General features: G+C 43.5%; 1 protein-coding gene across 1 annotated transcript in view; it reads left to right on the top strand.

Moving 5' to 3' along the window:
* The window catches only part of LOC132393879 (UDP-glucuronosyltransferase 2A1-like), an 89,186-nt gene that overhangs the window by 10,120 nt on the left and 59,661 nt on the right, over positions 1 to 19,405 (top strand). Inside the window, 3 exon segments of the mRNA XM_059969285.1 lie at positions 13,884 to 13,897; positions 17,857 to 18,308; positions 18,310 to 18,479. Coding sequence (XP_059825268.1) covers positions 13,884 to 13,897; positions 17,857 to 18,308; positions 18,310 to 18,479 — 636 coding nt within the window.

The raw sequence follows: 19,405 nt of genomic DNA, 5'->3' as shown, positions 1-19,405 counted from the left end.
ATCCCTGAGACACTCCACCGGTGACCAACCTCCATGCAGAATATGACCCGTCTACAACCACTCTTTGCCTTCTGTGGGCAAGCCAGTTCTGAATCCACAAAGCAATGTCTCTTTGGTTCCCATGCCTCCTTACTTTCTCAATAAGCTGTGAATGGGGTACCTTGTCAAATGCCTTGCTGAAATCCATATACACTACATCTACTGCTCTTCCTTCATCAATGTGTTTAGTCACATCCTCAAAAAGTTCAATCAGTTTTGTAAGGCACAACCTGCCTTTGATAAAGTCATGCTGGCTATTCCTAATCAGATTATGCCTCTCCAAATGTTTATAAATCCTGCCTCTCAGGATCTTCTCCAACAGCCTGTTACAGTTGTCCAACACCATGTCACAGTCTCCCAATTACAGTTGTCGAACATCATGTCCCGATCATCCTTTTATGTTTGTACAACAGCCTGTCTCCTTCACCCTGTTACTGTTGTCCAACACCATTTCCCCTTCACCCTGTTACAGTTGTCCAACACCATTTCACCTTCACCCTGTTACAGTTGTCCAACACCATGTCCCCTTCACCCTGTTACAGTTGTCCAACACCATTTCCCCTTCACCCTGTTACAGTTGTCCAACACCATGTCCCCTTCACCCTGTTACAGTTGTCCAACACCATGTCCCAGACTCCCTGTTACAGTTGTCCCACACCATGTCCCCTTCACCCTGTTACTGTTGTCCAACACCATGTTCCCCATCACCCTGTTACAGTTGTCCAACCCCATGTCCCGATCATCCTGTTATGTTTGTACAACAGCATGTCTCCTTCACCCTGTTACTGTTGTCCAACACCATGTCCCCTTCACCTTGTTACTGTTGTCCAACACCATGTCCCAGTCTCCGTGTTACAGTTGTCCAACACCATGTCCCAGTCTTCCTGTTACAGTTGTCCAACACTATGTCCCAGTCTCCGTGTTACAGTTGTCTAACACCATGTCCCCTTCATCCTGTTACAGTTGTCCAACACCATTTCCCAGTCTCCCTGTTTCAGTTGTCCAACACCATGTCCCAGTCTCTTCAATACAATCCAAGAGGATTTCTTGGAATGTATGCTGGATGATTTTCTGAACCAACATGTCGAGGAACCAAGTAGAGAGCAGTCCGTTCTAGATTGGGTGTTGAGCAATGAGGAAGGGTTAGTTAGCAATCTTGTTGTGCAAGGCCCCTTGGGTAAGAGTGACCATAATATGGTGGAATTCTTCATTAAGATGGAGAGTGACATAGTTAATTCAGAAACAAAGGTTCTGAACTTAAAGAAGGGTAACTTTGAAGATATGAGACGTGAATTAGCTAAGATAGACTGGCAAATGATACCTAAAGGGTTGATGGTGGATATGCAGTGGCAAGCATTAAAGAACACATGGATGAACTACAACAATTGTTCATCCCAGTTTGGCAAAAGAATGAACCAGGGAAGGTAGTGCACCCGTGGCTGACAAGGAAAATTAGAGATAGTATCAAGTCCAAAGAAGAAACATATAAATTAGCCAGAAAAAGCGGCACACCTGAGGACTGGGAGAAATTCAGAGACCAGCAGAGTAGGACAAAGGGCTTAATTAGGAAAGGGAAAAAAGATTGTGAGAGAAAGCTGGCAGGGAACATAAAAACTGACTGTAAAAGCTTTTATTGATATGTGAAATGAAAAAGATTGGTCAAGACAAATGTAGGTTCTTTATAGTCAGAGACAGGTGAATTGATCATGGGGAACAAGGACATGGCAGACCAATTGAATAACTACTTTGGTGTTATCTTCACTAAGGAGGACATAAATAATCTTCCGGAAATAGTAGGGGACTGAGGGTCTGGTGAGATGGAGGAACTAAGGGAAATACATGTTAGTAGGGAAGTGATGTTAGGTAAATTGAAGGGATTAAAAGCAGATAAATCCCCAGGGCCAGATGGTCTGCATCCCAGAGTGCTTAAGGAAGTAGCCCAAGAAATAGTGGATGCATTAGTGTGATAATTTTTCAGAACTTTTTAGATTCTGGATTAGTTCCTGAGGATTGGAGGGTGGCTAATGTAACCCCACTTTTTAAAAAAGGAGGGAAAGAAAAACTGGGGAATTATAGACCAGTTAGTCTGACATCGGTGGTGGGGAAAATGCTGGAGTCGGTTATCAAAGATGTGATAACAGCACATTTGGAAAGAGGTGAAATCATCGGACAAAGTCAGTATGGATTTGTGAAAGGAAAATCATGTCTGACGAATCTTATAGAATTTTTTGAAGATGTAACTAGTACAGTAGATAGGGGAAAGCCAGTGGATGTGTTATATTTAGATTTTCAATAGGCTTTTGACAAGGTCCCACACAGGAGATTAGTGTGCAAACTTAAAGCACACCGTATTGGGGTATGGTATTGATGTGGATAGAGAATTAGTTGGCAGACAGGAAGCAAAGAGTGGGAGTAAACAGGACTTTTTCAGAATGGCAGGCAGTGACTAGTGGGGTACCGCAAGGCTCAGTGCTGGGACCCCAGTTGTTTACAATATATATTAATGATTTAGATGAGCGAATTAAATGCAGCATCTCCAAGTTTGCGGATGACACGAAGCTGGGTGGTGGTGTTAGCTGTGAGGAAGATGCTAAGAGGATGCAGGGGGACTTAGATAGGTTAGGTGAGTGGGCAAATTCATGGCAGATGCAATTTAATGTAGATAAATGTGAGGTTATCCATTTTGGTTGCAAGAACAGGAAAACAGATTATTATCTGAATGGTGACTGATTAGGAAAAGGGGAGGTGCAACGAGACTGGGTGTCATTGTACACCAGTCATTGAAGGTGGGCATGCAGGTACAGCAGGCGGTGAAAAAGGCAAATGGTATGTTGGCATTCATAGCAAAAGGATTTGAGTACAGGAGCAGGGGGGGGGGTTCTACTGCAGTTGTACAAGGCCTTGGTGAGACTACACCTGGCGTATTGTGTGCAGTTTAGGTCCCCTAATCTGAGGAAAGACATTCTTGCCATAGAGGGAGTACAATGAAGGTTCACCAGATTGATTCCTGGGATGGCAGGACTTTCATATGAAGAAAGACTGGATCGACTAGGCTTATACTCATTGGAATTTAGAAGGTTGAGGGGGGATCTTATTGAAACGTATAAAATTCTAAAGGGATTGGACAGGCTAGATGCAGGAAGATTGTTTCCGATGTTGGGGAAGTCCAGAACGAGGGGTCACGGTTTAAGGATAAAGGGGAAGTCTTTTAGGACCAAGATGAGGAAAAACTTCTTCACACAGAGAGTGGTAGATCTGTGGGATTCTCTGCCACAGGAAACAGTTGAGGCCGGTTCATTGGCTATATTTAAGAGGATGTTAGATATGGCCCTTGTGACTAAAAGGATCAGGGAGTATGGAAAGAAAGCAGGTACAGGGTTCTGAGTTGGATGATCAGCCATGATCATACTGAACAGCGGTGCAGGTTCGAAGGGCCGAAAGGCCTACTCCTGCACCTATTTTCTATGTTTCTATACTGTGCAGCAAAGATGGCAAGAAGGACAGGCAGGTGAATAGACAGGATAATTTGCTGTGCGATAGAAATATAGCAAAATCAGTAACAAATACTGATCTAAATGTGCTGTACTTAAATGCACGCAGCATTAGAAATAAAGTGGATGACCTTGTACAGCTACAGGTTAAAAGATATGACACTATGGCCATCACTGAGTCATGGCTAAATGATGGATGTGATTGGGAGCTGAATGTTCAAGGATACACCACGTATAGGAAAGATAGGAAGGTAGGTAGAGGGGGTGGCGTGGCCCTGATGGTAAGCAACGATATCAAATCACTAGAAAGAAGGGACATAGGATCAGAAGAGGTAGAATCCTTATGGGTCAAGTTACGAAATGGCAAGGGTAAAAAGACACTAATAGCAGTTATATACAGGCCTCCAAACAGCAGCCGGGATGTGGATTACAAGTTGCAGCTGGAAATAGTAAAAGCGTGTCAGAAGGAAAATGTCAAGATAATTATGGGGGATTTTAATATGAAAGTGGACTGGGAAAGTCAGGAAGGTACTGGATCTCAGGAGAGGGAGTTTGTAGAATGCCTGCAGGATGGCTTTTTGGAGCAGCTTGTCCGTAAGCCCACCAGGGGATCGGCTGTTTTGGATTGGGTGCTGTGTAATGAGCCTGAGGTGATTAGGGAGCTAGAGGTAATGGAACCCCTTGGAAGTAGTGATCATAATATAATTGAGTGCAGTTTCAAATTTGTAAAGGAGAAGCTGGTATCAGGCATATCGATATTTCAGTGGAACAAAGGAAATTACAGTGGTATGAGAGAGGAACTGGCCCAAGTTGATTGGAAAGGTAAGCTAGATGGATGGACGGTAGACCAGAATTGGATGAAATTCCTACAAGAAATAAGGAAAGTGCAGGAAAAATATATTCCAAGAAAAAATAAAATCATGAATGGAAAAATGGCACAAATGTGGCTAATGAGAGAGGTTAAGGTTAAAATAAAAGTAAATGAGATGGTGTACAAGGAAGCAAAAATTAGTGGGAAAACTGAGGACTGGGCGACCTTTAAAAACTTACAGAAGGAAACTAAGAAAGTCATTAGGAAAGAAAAGATAAACTATGAAAGGAAGTTGACAATTAACATAAGGATACTACGAGTTTTTTTAAATATATGAAGAGTAAAAGAGTGACACGGGTAGATATAGGACCGATTGAAAATGATGCTGGAGAAATTATAATTGGTAACAAAGAGATGGCAGAGGAACTAAATTAGTATTTTGCATCAGTCTTCATAGTGGAAGACATTAGTAACATACCTGATTGCCAGAGGTCTCAGGGAATAGAATTAGGTACAGTCAAGATTACTAATGCTTGGGAAGCTAAATGGACTAAGGATAGATAAGTCTCCCGGACTGGATGAGGTGCACCCATGGGTTCCGAAGGAGGTGGCTTTGGAGATTGTGGAGACATTGGAAATTATCTTCCAGGAATCAATAGACTCTGGCATGGTTCCAGAGGACTGGAAGGTTGCAAATATAGTTCTGCTGTTTAAGAAAGGAGGGAGGCAGCAAAAAGAAAATTACAGACCTATCAGTCTGACATTGGTAGCTGGAAAATTATTGGAGTCGATCTGCAAGGACGAGATTATGAAATACCTCGAGGTGCATGACAAAGTAGGCCCAAGCCAGCATGGTTTCATGAAGGGAAGATCCTGCCTTAGCAACCTGTTGGAGTTTTTTGAGGTAATCTCAAATAAGATTGACAAGGGAGAGGCTGTGGATGTTGTGTATTTGGATTTTCAAAAGGCCTTCGATAAGGTGCCGCATAAGAGACTGCTCAATAAGATGAGAGCCCATGGAATTACGGGAAGGATATTGGAATGGGTGGAACATTGGTTGATAGGCAGAAAGCAAAGGGTGGGGATAAAGGGATCCTTTTCTGGCTGGTTGCTGGTTACTAGTGGTGTTCCGCAGGGGTCTGTGTTGGGGCCACTTCTTTTTACACTGTAAATCTATGATTTAGATTATGGATTAAATGGTTTTGTGGCTAAATTTGCAGATGACACTAAGATAGGTGGAGGAGCAGGAAGTGTTGAAGAAACGGAAAGATTGCAAAGAGACTTGTTTAGGAGAGTGGTCAGTTTAGGAGAGTGGGCAAAGAAATGGCAGATGAGATACAATGTTGAGAAATGTACAGTTGCACATTTTGGAAGAAGAAATAATTGGCAGATTATTATTTAGATGGGGAGAAAATTCAAAAATCGGAAGTGCAAAGGGACTTGGGGGTCCTCGTGCAAGATACCCTAAAGGTTAACCACCAGGTTGGATTGGCAGTAAGGAAAGTGAATGCTATGTTGGCATTCATTTCAAGAGGAATAGTGTATAAGAGTAAGGAGGTGTTGATGAGGCTCTATGGGGCACTGGTGAGACCTCATTTGGAATACTGTGTGCAGTTTTGGGCCCCCTATCTTAGAAGGGATGTAATGATGTTGGTGAGAGTTCAGAGAAGATTTATGAAAATGATTGCTGGAATGCAGGGGCTAACTTGCACTAACGGCACTTTGTGCATTACTGTGATATTCTGGTGCTGCTGCAGCTTATTTTCTGCTACTAATCTATTTAATACTGTTTTTCTATTACTGTCTTGTTTTCATCTACTGCTTTATTTAATTGCCTGAGAGGAAGCCAAACAGAGTTTCATTGTATCTATGTATAATGACAATAAAGATCATTCATTCATTTATTCATACATATGAGGAGCGTTTATCGACTCTTGGACTGTATTCATTAGAGTATAGAAGAATGAGAGGGGATCTCATAGAAACATATCGAATGTTGAATGTTGACAGAGTAGATGTGGAAAGGTTGTTTCCCTTGGTGGGTGAGTCCAGGACAAGAGGCCACATTCTTAGAGGGTACCCATTTAAAATAGAGATGAGGAGAAATTTTTTTAGCCAGATTTATGGTACTGGATTTATGGAATTTGTTGCCACATACAGCTGTGGAGCCCTGATCATTGGGGGTATTTAAGGAGGAGATTGATAGGTGCCTAATTAGTTGGGTTATATAAGGGATATGGGGAAAAAGCCAGAAATTGGAACTAGATGGGAGAATAGTTTAGCTCATGGTGGAGTGGTGGAGCAGACTCAGTGGGCTGAATGGCCTACTTCTGCTCCTTTGTCTTGTGATCTTGGTCGGCTCTGAGCGTCAGAAGGGTGTGGTGAAGTCAGGTGGAGCAATGATCATAGGGGACTTGATAGCTGGGGGTCAGATAAGAGACTCTGTGGGAGTAAAAGAGATGCCAGGATAGTCTGTTGCCTCCTGGGTGCTAGGGTCCAGGATATCTCTGAGCAGTTGCTGGATATTCTGGAAGGGGAGGGTAAGTAGCTAGAGGTCCTGATATATGTTGGTACCAATGACATAGACAGGAGAAGGGTAGAAATCCTGTGGGTAAGTTTAGGGAGTTAGGAAGGAGGCTGAAGAGCAGGACCTCCAAGGTGGTAATCTCCAGATTATTCCCAGTGCCACAAGCTAGAGAAGGTCAGAACAGGAAGATGGCGCAGACGTATGAGTGGCTGAGGAGATGGTGCAGGGGCAGGGTTTCAAGTTCTTGGGTTATTGGAACCTTTTCTTGGGAAGGAGTGACCTGTACAAGTGGGATGGGTTGCACCTGAACTGGAAGGGAACCTATATCCTGGGAGGGAGATTTGCTTCTGCTATTGGGGAGGGTTTAAACTAGATTTGTAGGGAGGTGGGAACTGAAGTGAAGAGACAGAGGATGGGGTGGATGGCGCACAAGTAGAGACAGCTTATAGGGAGTTTGTGAGGAGGGATAGGCAGATGATAGAGCAACAATGCACTCAGCCAGATGGGTCGAGATGTGTCTTATTTTAATGCAAAGAGTATCATAAACAAGGTGGATGAACTTAGAGCATGGATCAATATGTGCAACTTTGACATTGTAGCCAATACAGCAACTTGGATGCCATGGGCAGGAACGGCTGCTGAATGTTCCAGGCTTTAGTTGTTTCAAAAATGACAGGGAGGGAAGCAAAAGAGGTGGGGAGTGGAATTGCTAATCAGAGATAGTATCACAGTTGTAGAAAAGGAGGAAATCATGGAAGGATAATCTACTGAGTTTCTGTGGGTGAAAGTCAGAAACAGGACTGGTGCAATAAATCTATTGGGTATTTTTATTAGATCACCAAATAGCAATAGAGAGATTGAGGAGCAAGTCGGGAGGCAGATTTTGGAATGGTGCAATAATAATAGGGTTGTTGCGATGGGTGTTTTTAACTTTCCTAATATTGACTGGCATCTCCTTGGAGCAAGGGGATTGGATGGGTTGGAGTTCGTTCAGTATGTTCAGGAAGGTTTCCTCACGCAATATGTAGATAAGCCAACTCAAGGAGAAGTTGTACTTGATCTGGTTTTGGGAAATGAACCTGGTCAGGTGTCAGATCTCTCAATGGGTGAGCATTTTGAAAGTAGTGATCACAACTCTATCTGATTTACCATATTGCTGGAGAGGGACAGGAGAGACAATTTGGGTAAACATTTAATTAGGGTAGGGGGAAATATGATGCTCTTAGGCAGGCAGTCAGGAAGCATTTGCATGGCATTCTGCATAGTTACATTCCATTGAGTCAGGGAAAGGATGGTAGAGTTAAAGAACAATGGTGTACAAAGGAGATAGAAAATCTAGTTAAGAGGAAAAGAAAAACTTATGAAGTGTTCAAGAAACTAGGTAATGATAGAGATCTAGAAAATTACAAGGATGCCAAAAAAGCTCAAGAATGAAATTAGGAGAGCTAGAAGGGGCCATGAGAAGGCCTTGGCAAGCAGGATTAGAAAATCCCAAGGTATCCTACAAGTATGTGAAGAGCAAGAGGATTAGCTGTTTGAAAATAGGACTGCTCAGAAGTGAGAGTGAAAACATGTGCATGGAGTCAGAGAAGGGAGCGGATGTACTTAATGTATACTTTGCTTCAATATTCACCAGTGAATAGGACCTTGGCAATTGTGGAAATGACTTACAGTGGACTGAAATGCTTGAGCATATAGACATCAAGAAAGAGGATGTGCTGGAGCTTTTGAAAGGTACTAAACATAGAACATAGAATAGTACAGCACATTACAGGCTCTTCAGCCCTCAATGTTGTGCCAACCCTCAAACCCTGCCTCCCATATAACTCCCCACCTTAAATTCCTCCATATACCTGTCTAGTAATCTCTTAAACTTCACTAGTGTATCTGCCTCCACCACTGACTCAGGCACTGCATTCTATGCACCAACCAGTCTCTTAGTGAAAAACCTTCCTCGAATATCCCCCTTGAACTTCCCTCTCCTTACCTTAAAGCCATGTCCTCTTGTACTGAGCAGTGGTGTCCTGGGGAAGAGGCGCTGGCTGTCCACTCTGTCTATTCCACTTAATATCTTGTACACCTCTACCATGTCTCTTTTCATCCTCGAGGCAGCATCCAGGTAAATCTTCTCTGTACCCTTTCCAATGCTTCCACATCCTTCCTATACTGAGGCGACCAGAACTGGACACAGTACTCCAAGTGTGGCCTAACCAGAGTTTTATAGAGCTGCATCATTACATCGCGACTCTTAAACTCTATCCCTCGACTTATGAAAGCTAACACACCATAAACTTTCTTAACTACCCTACCTACCTGTGAGGAAACTTTCAGCGATCTGTGGACATGTACCCCCAGATCCCTCTGCTCCTCCACACTACCAAGTATCCTGCCATTTACTTTGTACTCTGCCTTGGAGTTTGTCCTTCCAAAGTGTACCACCTCACACTTCTCCGGGTTGAACTCCATCTGCCACTTCTCAGCCCACTTCTGCATCCTATCAATGTCTCTCTGCAATCTTTGACAATCCTCTACACTATCTATAACACCACCAACCTTTGTGTTGTCTGCAAACTTGCTAACCCACCCTCCTACCCGCACATCCAGGTTGTTGTTAAAAATAACAAAAAGTAGAGGTCCCAGAACAGGTCCTTGTGGGACACCACTAGCCACAACCCTCCAATCTGAATGTACTCCCTCCACCACAACCCTCTGCCTTCTGCAGGCAAGCCAATTCTGAATCCACCTGGCCAAACTTCCCTGGATCCCATGCCTTCTGACTTTCTGAATAAGCCTACCGTGTGCAACCTTGTCAAATGCCTTACTAAAATCCATGTAGATCACATCCACTGCACTACCCTCATCTGTATGCCTGGTCAACCTTCAAAGAACTCTATCAGGCTTGTTAGACAGGATCTGCCCTTCACAAAGCCATACTGACTGTCCCTGATCAGACTATGATTCTCTAAATGCCCATAGATCCTATCTCAAAGAATCTTTTCCAACAGCTTTCCCACCACAGACGTAAGGCTCATTGGTCTATAATTACCCTGACTATCCCTATTACCTTTTTTGAACAAGGGGTCAACATTTGCCTCCCTCCAGTCCTCTGGTACCATTCCCGTGGACAAAGAGGACATAAAGATCTTTGCCAGAGGCTCAGCAATCTCTTCCCTCGCCTTGTGGAGCAGCCTGGGGAATTTTCCGTCAGGCCCCGGGGACTTATCCGTCCTAATGTATTTTAACAACTCCAACACCTCCTCTCCCTTAATATCAACATGCTCCAGAACATCAACCTCACTCATATTGTCCTCACCGTCATCAAGTTCCCTCTGTTACGGATTCAGCAACAATAAATATATGAGCGAGGCAGGGTTTTGATAACAAACAAAAATGTTTATTTAACACTGAAAAACAAACCCCCAAAAGTAAACAAATCACTAACGTAACTGGAAATCAGCTGCTGTGCGGCAGCTTAAACAGTTCTTAAAGCAATGAAGCTTAAACAGTTCTTAAAGCGATGTTGCAAAAACAGTTCCTCAAAGTAGTATTGCAAAAGTTCAAAATGCTTACAGTCCATTTAAGGGAGAGACTTTTTAAGATGATTTAAATTCTCTTTCACGTTGTGTTGTTGCGATTCCCAGTCAAACCACACTTTTCCCAAGAAGAATTTACGAAGATGAAATGAAATGGCTTAAAGGCACTGACCTTTCCTTTACAACACTGTACTCAATCCTTTCTGCTATTCACAGGGATTAACACGAGTACAGTCAACGAATTCCTTCCAAATGAGGATCAAACAAGGTCGAACCTGTTTCACCATCGAAATCGACTTTCCTCGATCTTTTAACTCCCGAATTCCGATCTTCACTCTCCACTGATCCTCAACTAGCAGTATCATAAAGAAGCTGCTGGCAATGACCTTTTAAACTTTAGGCATTAAATAAAACTCCATCTTTCAACCACACTGTGTCATAATATTAAATCACGCAGTAGCATGAAGTCAACATGGCAAATCCAGCCACGAACTGCCCCTCCTCACAGGGAAGGGTCCTCCTTTTATACTCTGTAAAAAAAACCTGTCACATGACCTCTACACTCCACCATCACAAGACCATTACCTCAAGTCCAGTATAGCTTCAACACCTGTCACATGACAAGTACACCACTGTCACGTGTCACGGGTACGTAATACCTCTCATTGGTGAATACTGAAGAGAAATATTCATTGAGGACCTCGCTTACCTCCACAGCCTCCAGGCACATCTTCCCACCTTTATCTCTAATCAGTCCTACCTTCACTCCTGTCATCCTTTTGTTCTTCACATAATTGAAGAATGCCTTGGGGTTTTCCTTTACCCTACTCACCAAGGCCTTCTCATGCTCCCTTCTTGCTCGTCACAGCCCCTTCTTAAGCTCCTTTCTTGCTACCCTATATTCCTCAATAGACCCATCTGATCCTTGCTTCCTAAACCTCATGTATGCTGCCTTCTTCCAACTGACTAGATTTTCCACCTCACTTGTCACCCACGGTTCCTTCACCCTACCATTCTTTATCTTCCTCACCGGGAGAAATTTATCCCTAACATCCTGCAAGAGATCCTTAAACATCGACCACATGTCCATAGTATATTTCACTGCAAAAACATCATCCCAATTCACACCTGCAAGTTCTAGCCTTATGGCCTCATAATTTGCCCTTCCCCAATTAAATATTTCCCTGTCCTCTGATTCTATCCTTTTCCATGATAATGCTAAAGGCCAGGGAGCAGTGATCACTATCCCCCAGATGCTCACCCACGGACAGATCTGTGACCTGACCCAGTTGGTTATCTAATACTAGGTCTAATATGGCATTCCCCCGAGTCGGCCTGTCAACATACTGTGACAGGAATCCATCCTGGACACACTTAACAAACTCTGCCCCATCTAAACCCTTGGAACTAATCAAGTGCCAATCAATATTAGGGAAGTTAAAGTCACCCATGATAACTACCCTGTTATTTTTGCACCTTTCCAAAATCTGCCTCCCAATCTGATCCTTGGTATCTCTGCTGCTACCAGGGGGCCTATAGAATACCCCCAGTAGAGTAACTGCTCCCTTCCTGTTCCTGACTTCCACCCTAACTGACTCAAAGGAGGATCCTGCTACATTACCCATCCTTTCTGCAGCTGTAATTGTATCCCTGACCAGTAATGCCACCCCTCCTCCCCTTTCTCCACTCTTTATCCCTTTTAAAGCACTGAAATCCAGGAATATTGAGAACACTCATGTATGTATCCAAACTCTCAGTTCGTCACCTTTGTTCCTGATGCCTCTTGCATTGAAGTACACACACTTTAGTCCTTCTACCTTAATACCTTTATACCCTTTATTCTGCTTCTCTTTCCTCAAAGCCTCTCTATATGTCAGATCTGGCTTTGCTCCATGCACTTCTTTCACTGCTCTATCATTCCGGGTCCCATCCCCCTTCCAAGTTAGTTTAAACCCTCCTGAATCATGCTAGCAAACCTACCTGCAAGGATGTTGCTCCCCCTCAAGTTCAGGTGCAACACATCCAATCAGTACATGTCCCACCTTCCCCAGAAGAAATTCCAATGATCCAAAAATCTAAAACCCTGCCCCCTGCACCAACTCCTCAGCCACGTATTCAACTGCCATCTCCTCCAATTCTTACCATCACTATCACGTAGCACTGGCAGCAATCCTGAGAACGCCACCCTTGAGGTCCTGTTCTTCAGTCTTCTGCCTAGTTCCTGAAGCTCACACTTCAGGACCTCATCCCTCTTCCTGCTTATGTCGTTGGTCCCAACATGTATCATGACTTCTGGTTGCTCTCCCTCTTGTACCAGAATGTCATGCACCCAGTCAGAGACATCCTGGACCCTGGCACCCGGGAGGCAACAAACTATGCGGTTGTCCTTCTCACGTCCACAAAATCTTCTGACTGCTCCCCTGACTATAGAGTCTTCAATGACGACAGCTCTCCTCTTCTCCGTCCCATCTTTCTGCACCACAGGGTCAGACTCAGTGCCAGAGGCCCTGCCACCGTGGCTCACACCTGGTCGGTCGTCCTCACCAACAGCATCCAGGACGGTAAACCTATTATTCAGGGGAATGGCTACAGGGGTGCTCTGCACTACCTGTCTACTCTCCTTCGCTTTCCCCCCTCGGACTGTCACCCAACATCCTGCTTCCGGCAGCCTAGGTGTGACTACCTCCCTGTAGCTCTCATCTATGACTGCCTCATTCTCCCTTATGAGTCGAAGGTCATCCAGCTGCTGCTCCAGATTCCTCACACGGTCTTCCAGATCGCCCAGCCGCATGCACTTCTAGCAATGTGACTCTGCGGGAGAGAGGAGTTCCCCCAAGACTGCCACATCTCACAGGAGAGGCACATCATTGTCTCAGGAGGCATTGTAAAGACTAACTGGGAACAAACTCATCCTCTGCCTCTTCTCATCGCCTCTCGACCTCCACTCCTTCACTGGCCCACTCACTCACTGGCCACTTTCCTGTGTTAGATAAGTCGCCAGGACCAGACGAGATATACCCCAGGCTACTGTGGGAAGTGAGGGAGGAGATTGCTAAGCCTCTAGTGATGATCTTCGCATCATCAGTAGGGATGGGAGAAGTACCAAAAGACTGGAAGGTTGCAAATATTGTTCCCTTGTTCAAGAAAGGGAGTGGAGATAACAGAAGAAATTGTAAACCAGTGAGTCTTACTTCAGTGGTGGGCAAGTTCAGAGGTTCAAACGTCAAGTTTAATGTCAGAGAAATGTATGCAATATACATCCTGAAATGGTTTTTCTTCACAAAACAGAGAAGTGCCCCAAAGAAGGAATGACAGTTCATTGGAGTTGAAGTTGTTGGAGAAGATCTAGAGAGGCAGGATTTATGAGCATTTGGAGAGACATAATCTGATTTGGGATAGTTAGCCTGGCTTTGTCAAGGGCAGGTCGAGCATTACAAGCCTGATTGAATTCTTTGAGAATATAGCAAAACACTTTGATGAAGGTAGAGCAGTGGATGTAAAGCATATGGATTTCAGTACGGCATTTGATAAAGATCCCCATGCAAGGCTCATTCAGAAAGTAAGGAGGCATGGGATCCAAGGAGACCTTGCTTTTTTGGCTTGCCCACAGAAGGCAAAGGGATGCAGATGGTTTGTATTCTGCATGGAGGATGGTAACCAGCGGTGTTCTGCAGGGATTTGTTCTAGGATCACTGCTCTTTGTGATTTTTATAAATGACCTGGATGAGGAAGTAGAAGGGTGAGTTAGTAAGTTTACCGATGACACAAAAGTTGGGAGTGTTGTGGATAGTCTAGAGGGTTGTCAGAGGTTACAGCAGGACATCGATAGGATGCAGAACTGGGCTGAGAAGCTATGTTACCTCTGAGTTGTGTGCATGCACACACATTTTTCAACCAATGCACAAAGGAAATTAATGTGCACACAAAAGGTTAGTTACCTAAAATAATGTAGTAATTAATAATTGTACTTATTGAAATTAATCTTTTAGCTAAATGTTCCTGTTAACTAGTTAGTTGGTTTTTCAAATACCACAATGCATGTCACTAATTTACGTCACCTCATCTTTCCTGTTCTGGTTTGTACAGCTGCATCACAGCGGCAGCCATCTTTGGGTGACAGTGTTCATAGCATAAAGTTTACAAAGATCTGTTTCAAATCCTGTAGATAGCTTACTAAGTTTTTATTGAAAGAAATGTTGATTCACTGTGTCAAATTCAAAAGAAGCGAAGGGCATGAAGTGCAAAAGAACTGCAAGTTTGTTTAAAGTTGAATGTCTTAACAAAATAGTAGAAACTGCTACACCGAAAGCTCATTTTCTAGCTGAAAATACTATAATAGAGAGTTTAATGATTTCAAATTTTCCATGCAAGAAAAAATTAAATCCAAACTGATTTCAAAGTTTGCTCAAATGGTGGCATTTCTACTTTAAAATGAACAGCCTTGCAACTTTGCACAGTTGATGGACATTGGGGGGGGGGGGGGGGGACGTTTCTTGCATCTTGTGCAGGCTGTGAGTGAGGTTTTGGCCTAATGAATCAACTCAAAAACAATCTGAGAAACTGTTTAGGTGAATGTCATTTGGATCTGTTAATAAGAATCAAAAGCTGTCATTTGGATGGAAGTTCTATTAGTCTAAGTAGAGCTTACAAAGAATGGGTAAATGCCAAACAGGAGAGAGAAAAAATAGCTGAGTGACTTAAATATGTATGTTATTTTGTTGATATTCTGTGCAATTTTATGTCAAGTATTTAGTAAACCTACATAAACTGTGCTATGTGTGCATTCAGTGTGCACATACTTCTGTCACAGGAAAAAAATTTGTGCAACATAAGATTATTGCGCACACTGACTACTAAAAATTAGAGGGAACACTGCTAAGAAGTAGCAGCTGGAGTGCAACCCAGATAAGTGTGAAGTGGTTCATTTTGGTAGGTGAACTTTGAAGACAGAATATAATATTAATGTTAAGTCTCTTGGCAGTGTGGAGGATCAGAGGGATCTTGGTCTCTGTGTCCATATGACACTCAAAGCTGCACAGGTTGACAGTGTTGTTAAGAAGGCATACAGTATATTGCCCTTCATCAACAGTGGAATTGAGTTCAAGAGCCATGAGGTAATGTTACAGGTATATTGAATGGAGGGTTATGGGCTGAGTGCAGGTAGGTGAGACTAGGTGAGAGTAAGCGTTCGGCATGGATTAGAAGGGCCGAGATGGCTTATGCTGTAATTGGTATATGATTAGGTCTGGTCACCTCACTACAGGAAGGATGTGGATACTATAGAGAGAGTGCAGAGGAGATTTACAAGGATGTTGCTTAGTCTGGAGAGTATGCCTTATGAGAATAGGTTGAGTGAACTTGGCCTTATCTCCTTGGAGTGACAGAGGATGAGAGGTGACCTGATAGGGGTGTATAAGATGATGAGAGGCATTGATTGTGTGGATACCCAGAGGCTTTTTCTCAGGGCTGAAATGGCTAACACGAGTGGGCATAGTTTTAAGGTGCTTGGAAGTAGGTACAAGGGGGATGTCAGAGGTAAGTTTTTTCACACAGAGAGTGGTGGGTGCATGGAATGCACTGCCAGTGACAGTGGTAAAGGCGGATACAAAAGGGTTTGTTAAGAGACTCTGAAATAGGTACATGGAGCTTAGAAAAATAGAGAGCTATGTGCTAGGGACAGTCTATGCAGTTTCTAGAGTGTGTTACATGATTGGCACAACATTGTGAGCCAAATGGCCTGTAAAGTACTGTAGATTTCTATGTTCCATGTTCAAAAGTATTCAGTACTTAGTTGAACCACTTCTCACAACTATTATAGCCAATAGTCTTTTTGGATGAGTCTCTATTAGTTTTCAACAATGTGATGGAGCAAGATTTTCCCATTGCTCCTTGCAAAATTGTTCAAAGTGGGACAGGTTAATTGCAGAGTGGTGGAGGTGGACAGCAATGTTGAGGTCTTGCCAGAGATGTTTGATTGGGTTAAGGTCAGGTCTCTGGCCACTCAAGGGCACCAATTTTCTTCATTTGAAGCCATGGTCGCTCTGAATTGTGCTTTGGGTTATTGTCTTGCTGAAAGACAAAATTCCTTCCCAGTTTAAGCTTTCTTGTAGATGCCAGCAGGTTTTTATCCAGGATCTCTCGGTATTTAGCAGTATTCATCTTCCCATCAATCCTAACCATATTTCCAGTCCCTGTTGCTGAAAAACAAACCCATACGTGATGCCATCTCCACCATACTTCGCAGTAGGGATGATGTTGCCTGACTGATGTGCAGTATTAGATTTACAGCACACATATCACTTGGTGTTGAGGCCAAGACTTTAGTCTCATCAACTACAAGACCTTCTTCCATGTCTTTATGGTATCTTCTAAGTGACATTTTGCAAAGTCTTCATGGAAAAGGATACACTTTTTTTTAGCTTGGGCTTCTTCCTTGCCACTCTTCCATAAATACCATTTTTGTGCAAGGCCTTAGGGTTTGTAGTTTCATGAACTTGATCTCCAGTTACAGCCACTGACTTCTGCAGCTCACTCAGAGTGGTTTTTAGCATTAAAATGGCTTCTCTTACGAGTGCCATTCTTCTTCAGCGACTTCCTTCAGAGTGCAGCAATGAAGCTCTGGGTTCATATTTTTTCCCACTTTTTCACAATGGGCTGTCTTGAGGCTAATTAGAATGGATAAATCTCCAGGGCCTGACAAGGTCATAGAATCATAGAAAATACAGCACAGAATGGCAATACACGCATACTGTAACAATAAATTTTCCTTTGAAATTTAAACAGTGCAGCTCTTAATTACATAAACCCAGTGGTTTCTAGCTGCAAACTGTTACGTTATCTTTTGTCAATGACCTGTGCACTTATCACAGAGTCTGAAATAAATTTGCTGCTCTGACATTGACATTGGATCCGTACTCCTGAGTCTTTCATTAGAAATAGGAGCAGGAATCTCTCCTTCAGTCCTTTATGCTGGGTCTGCCATTCAACAAGGTTGTAGTCGGACTCCCTGAGAGTCGCTAAATATCCTGCAGTCGCCACCATTAAGGTACAGAGCGCTGGCTCCTTTTCAGCCTCTTCCGTAGAGAATTCCAGAGGTTTGCCACCCTCGAGAAGAAAACGTTTCTCTCTCTGGCCTTTTTGTAATCGAGGACTGTGGAGGCAAGAGCATCTCGCTGATACGTGTGGCAAATAAGAAACAAGATATTCGGCAGATGCTGGAAATCCAGAGCAACACACACAAAATGCAGAAGGAACTCCATAGGTCAGAAGCCTACGGAGCTGAATAAACAGTCGACGTTTCGAAACTTTTCCTCGTCAGGCGCGAAGTCCGATCAGGTGACCAGAACTTCAGCTGGGAGCCATTGCTTGGACACGATGCAACTCGGGCTCCTGTTTGTGCTCTTGTTTTTTTCCCAGCGGGCAGCTCCCGAAAACGTACTGATTTGGCCGGCGGAGGGAAGCCACTGGATCAATGTAAAATTTATTATCAATGAACTGATCGCCCGGGGTCACAATGTCACGGTGGCTGTACATTCAGCTGCACTTTTCGTCAACTACTCCGAGCCCCCACCCTTACGGTTTGAAGTATTTCAAGTGCCGTTTACTAGCGACAAATTGAGAAACTTCCTAACGATCTTTTTGGACTTCCTGGTGCATGAAAGGCCTCATTTATCCCGTTGGAATGAATACAAAAGATTCTCAGCATTGGTGGAAATTGGGTCAGAACTTGGCAGAGGGATCTGCGATGGGGTGTTAAAGAATGAAGCACTGATGCAGAAGTTACGGGAGTCAGAGTTCAAAGTGCTGTTGTCTGATCCGGTGCGTCGGTGTGGGGATCTTCCGGCCGTGAAGCTCGGCATTCCCTTCATCTTCAGTCTGAGATTTTCCCCGGCGTTTGTGATGGAGAGTCTGCGGGCAGCTGCCTGCTCCTCCTTCCTACGTACCGACTTCTCTGTCAGAGTTTTCAGATAAGATGTCTTTTCCGGAGAGAGTTCAGAATGTACTTTACACATTTATCTACCAGTGGATAGTTAAACAACTGCGGCAGGATTTGGATTCGTATTACAGTGAAGTTGGAAGTTTCCTTCTGTTAATGGCTTAAGTAACCACTTTTTATATTTGCAGACATTTAGAGTATTTTTTAAGAAATTCCGGCGTCCCCCCCCCCCCGCTTCCTTTCCATTTCTGAAATGTCGACTGTTTATTCATTTCTGTAAATGCTGCCTGACCTGCTGAGTTCCTCCAGCGTTCTGTGCGTGTTGCTCTAGATTTTCAGCATCTGCAGACTTTCTCATGTTTATTAAATACAAGTTTTCCATTTTGGGCGTAGATGTTCAAACCTCTGATCCGCGATAAAACCATGTTGTGAATGTGATCTTAATGTACCCTCTTCCTCCCATTCCGATGGTGGAAGTGAAGAAGCTGTGCCTGAATTGTTGAGTGTGTGCCTTCAGGTCCCTGTAGCTCCTCCCTGATGGCAGCAATGAGAAGAGGGAATGTCCTGGATGGTAAGTGTCCTTAATAATAACTGCCGTCTTCTTCAGGCATCGCCTTTTGAAGATGCCTTGATGATGGGGAGGCTAGTGACCACGATGAAGCTGGCTGAGTTTACAACTTTCAGCAGCTTTTTCCAATCCTGTGCAGTGACCCCTCCATACCAGACAGTGATGCAACAAGTTAGAATGCTCTCTATGGTACATCTGTGGAAATTTGAGAATGCCTTTGGTGACGTACTAATTCTCCTCAAACTCCTAATGAAATTTAGCCACAGTTATGCCTTTATAAATTTTAATGCGGCTGCAGATGCGTAAATGGTTATGAATGATCAAAAATGATTTTGTGAGGATGTATTAGAAGAAAAAGCAAAATGTAATATTGTAAATATCAAAGCTATCGGCACCGACCCCTGTGAACAACACCGACACCTGCGGTACATCACCGATAACTTTGAAAAACGCTGTGCAATGTCCCATACCAACTTGAATCGGTAGGAATGGCGCTTTAA

This window comes from Hypanus sabinus, chromosome 5, assembly GCF_030144855.1.
Source record: "Hypanus sabinus isolate sHypSab1 chromosome 5, sHypSab1.hap1, whole genome shotgun sequence".
Classification (NCBI taxonomy): Eukaryota; Metazoa; Chordata; class Chondrichthyes; order Myliobatiformes; family Dasyatidae; genus Hypanus; species Hypanus sabinus.
Note: the sequence above shows the minus strand (reverse complement) of the source record. Positions and strands in the feature narration are given on the sequence as shown.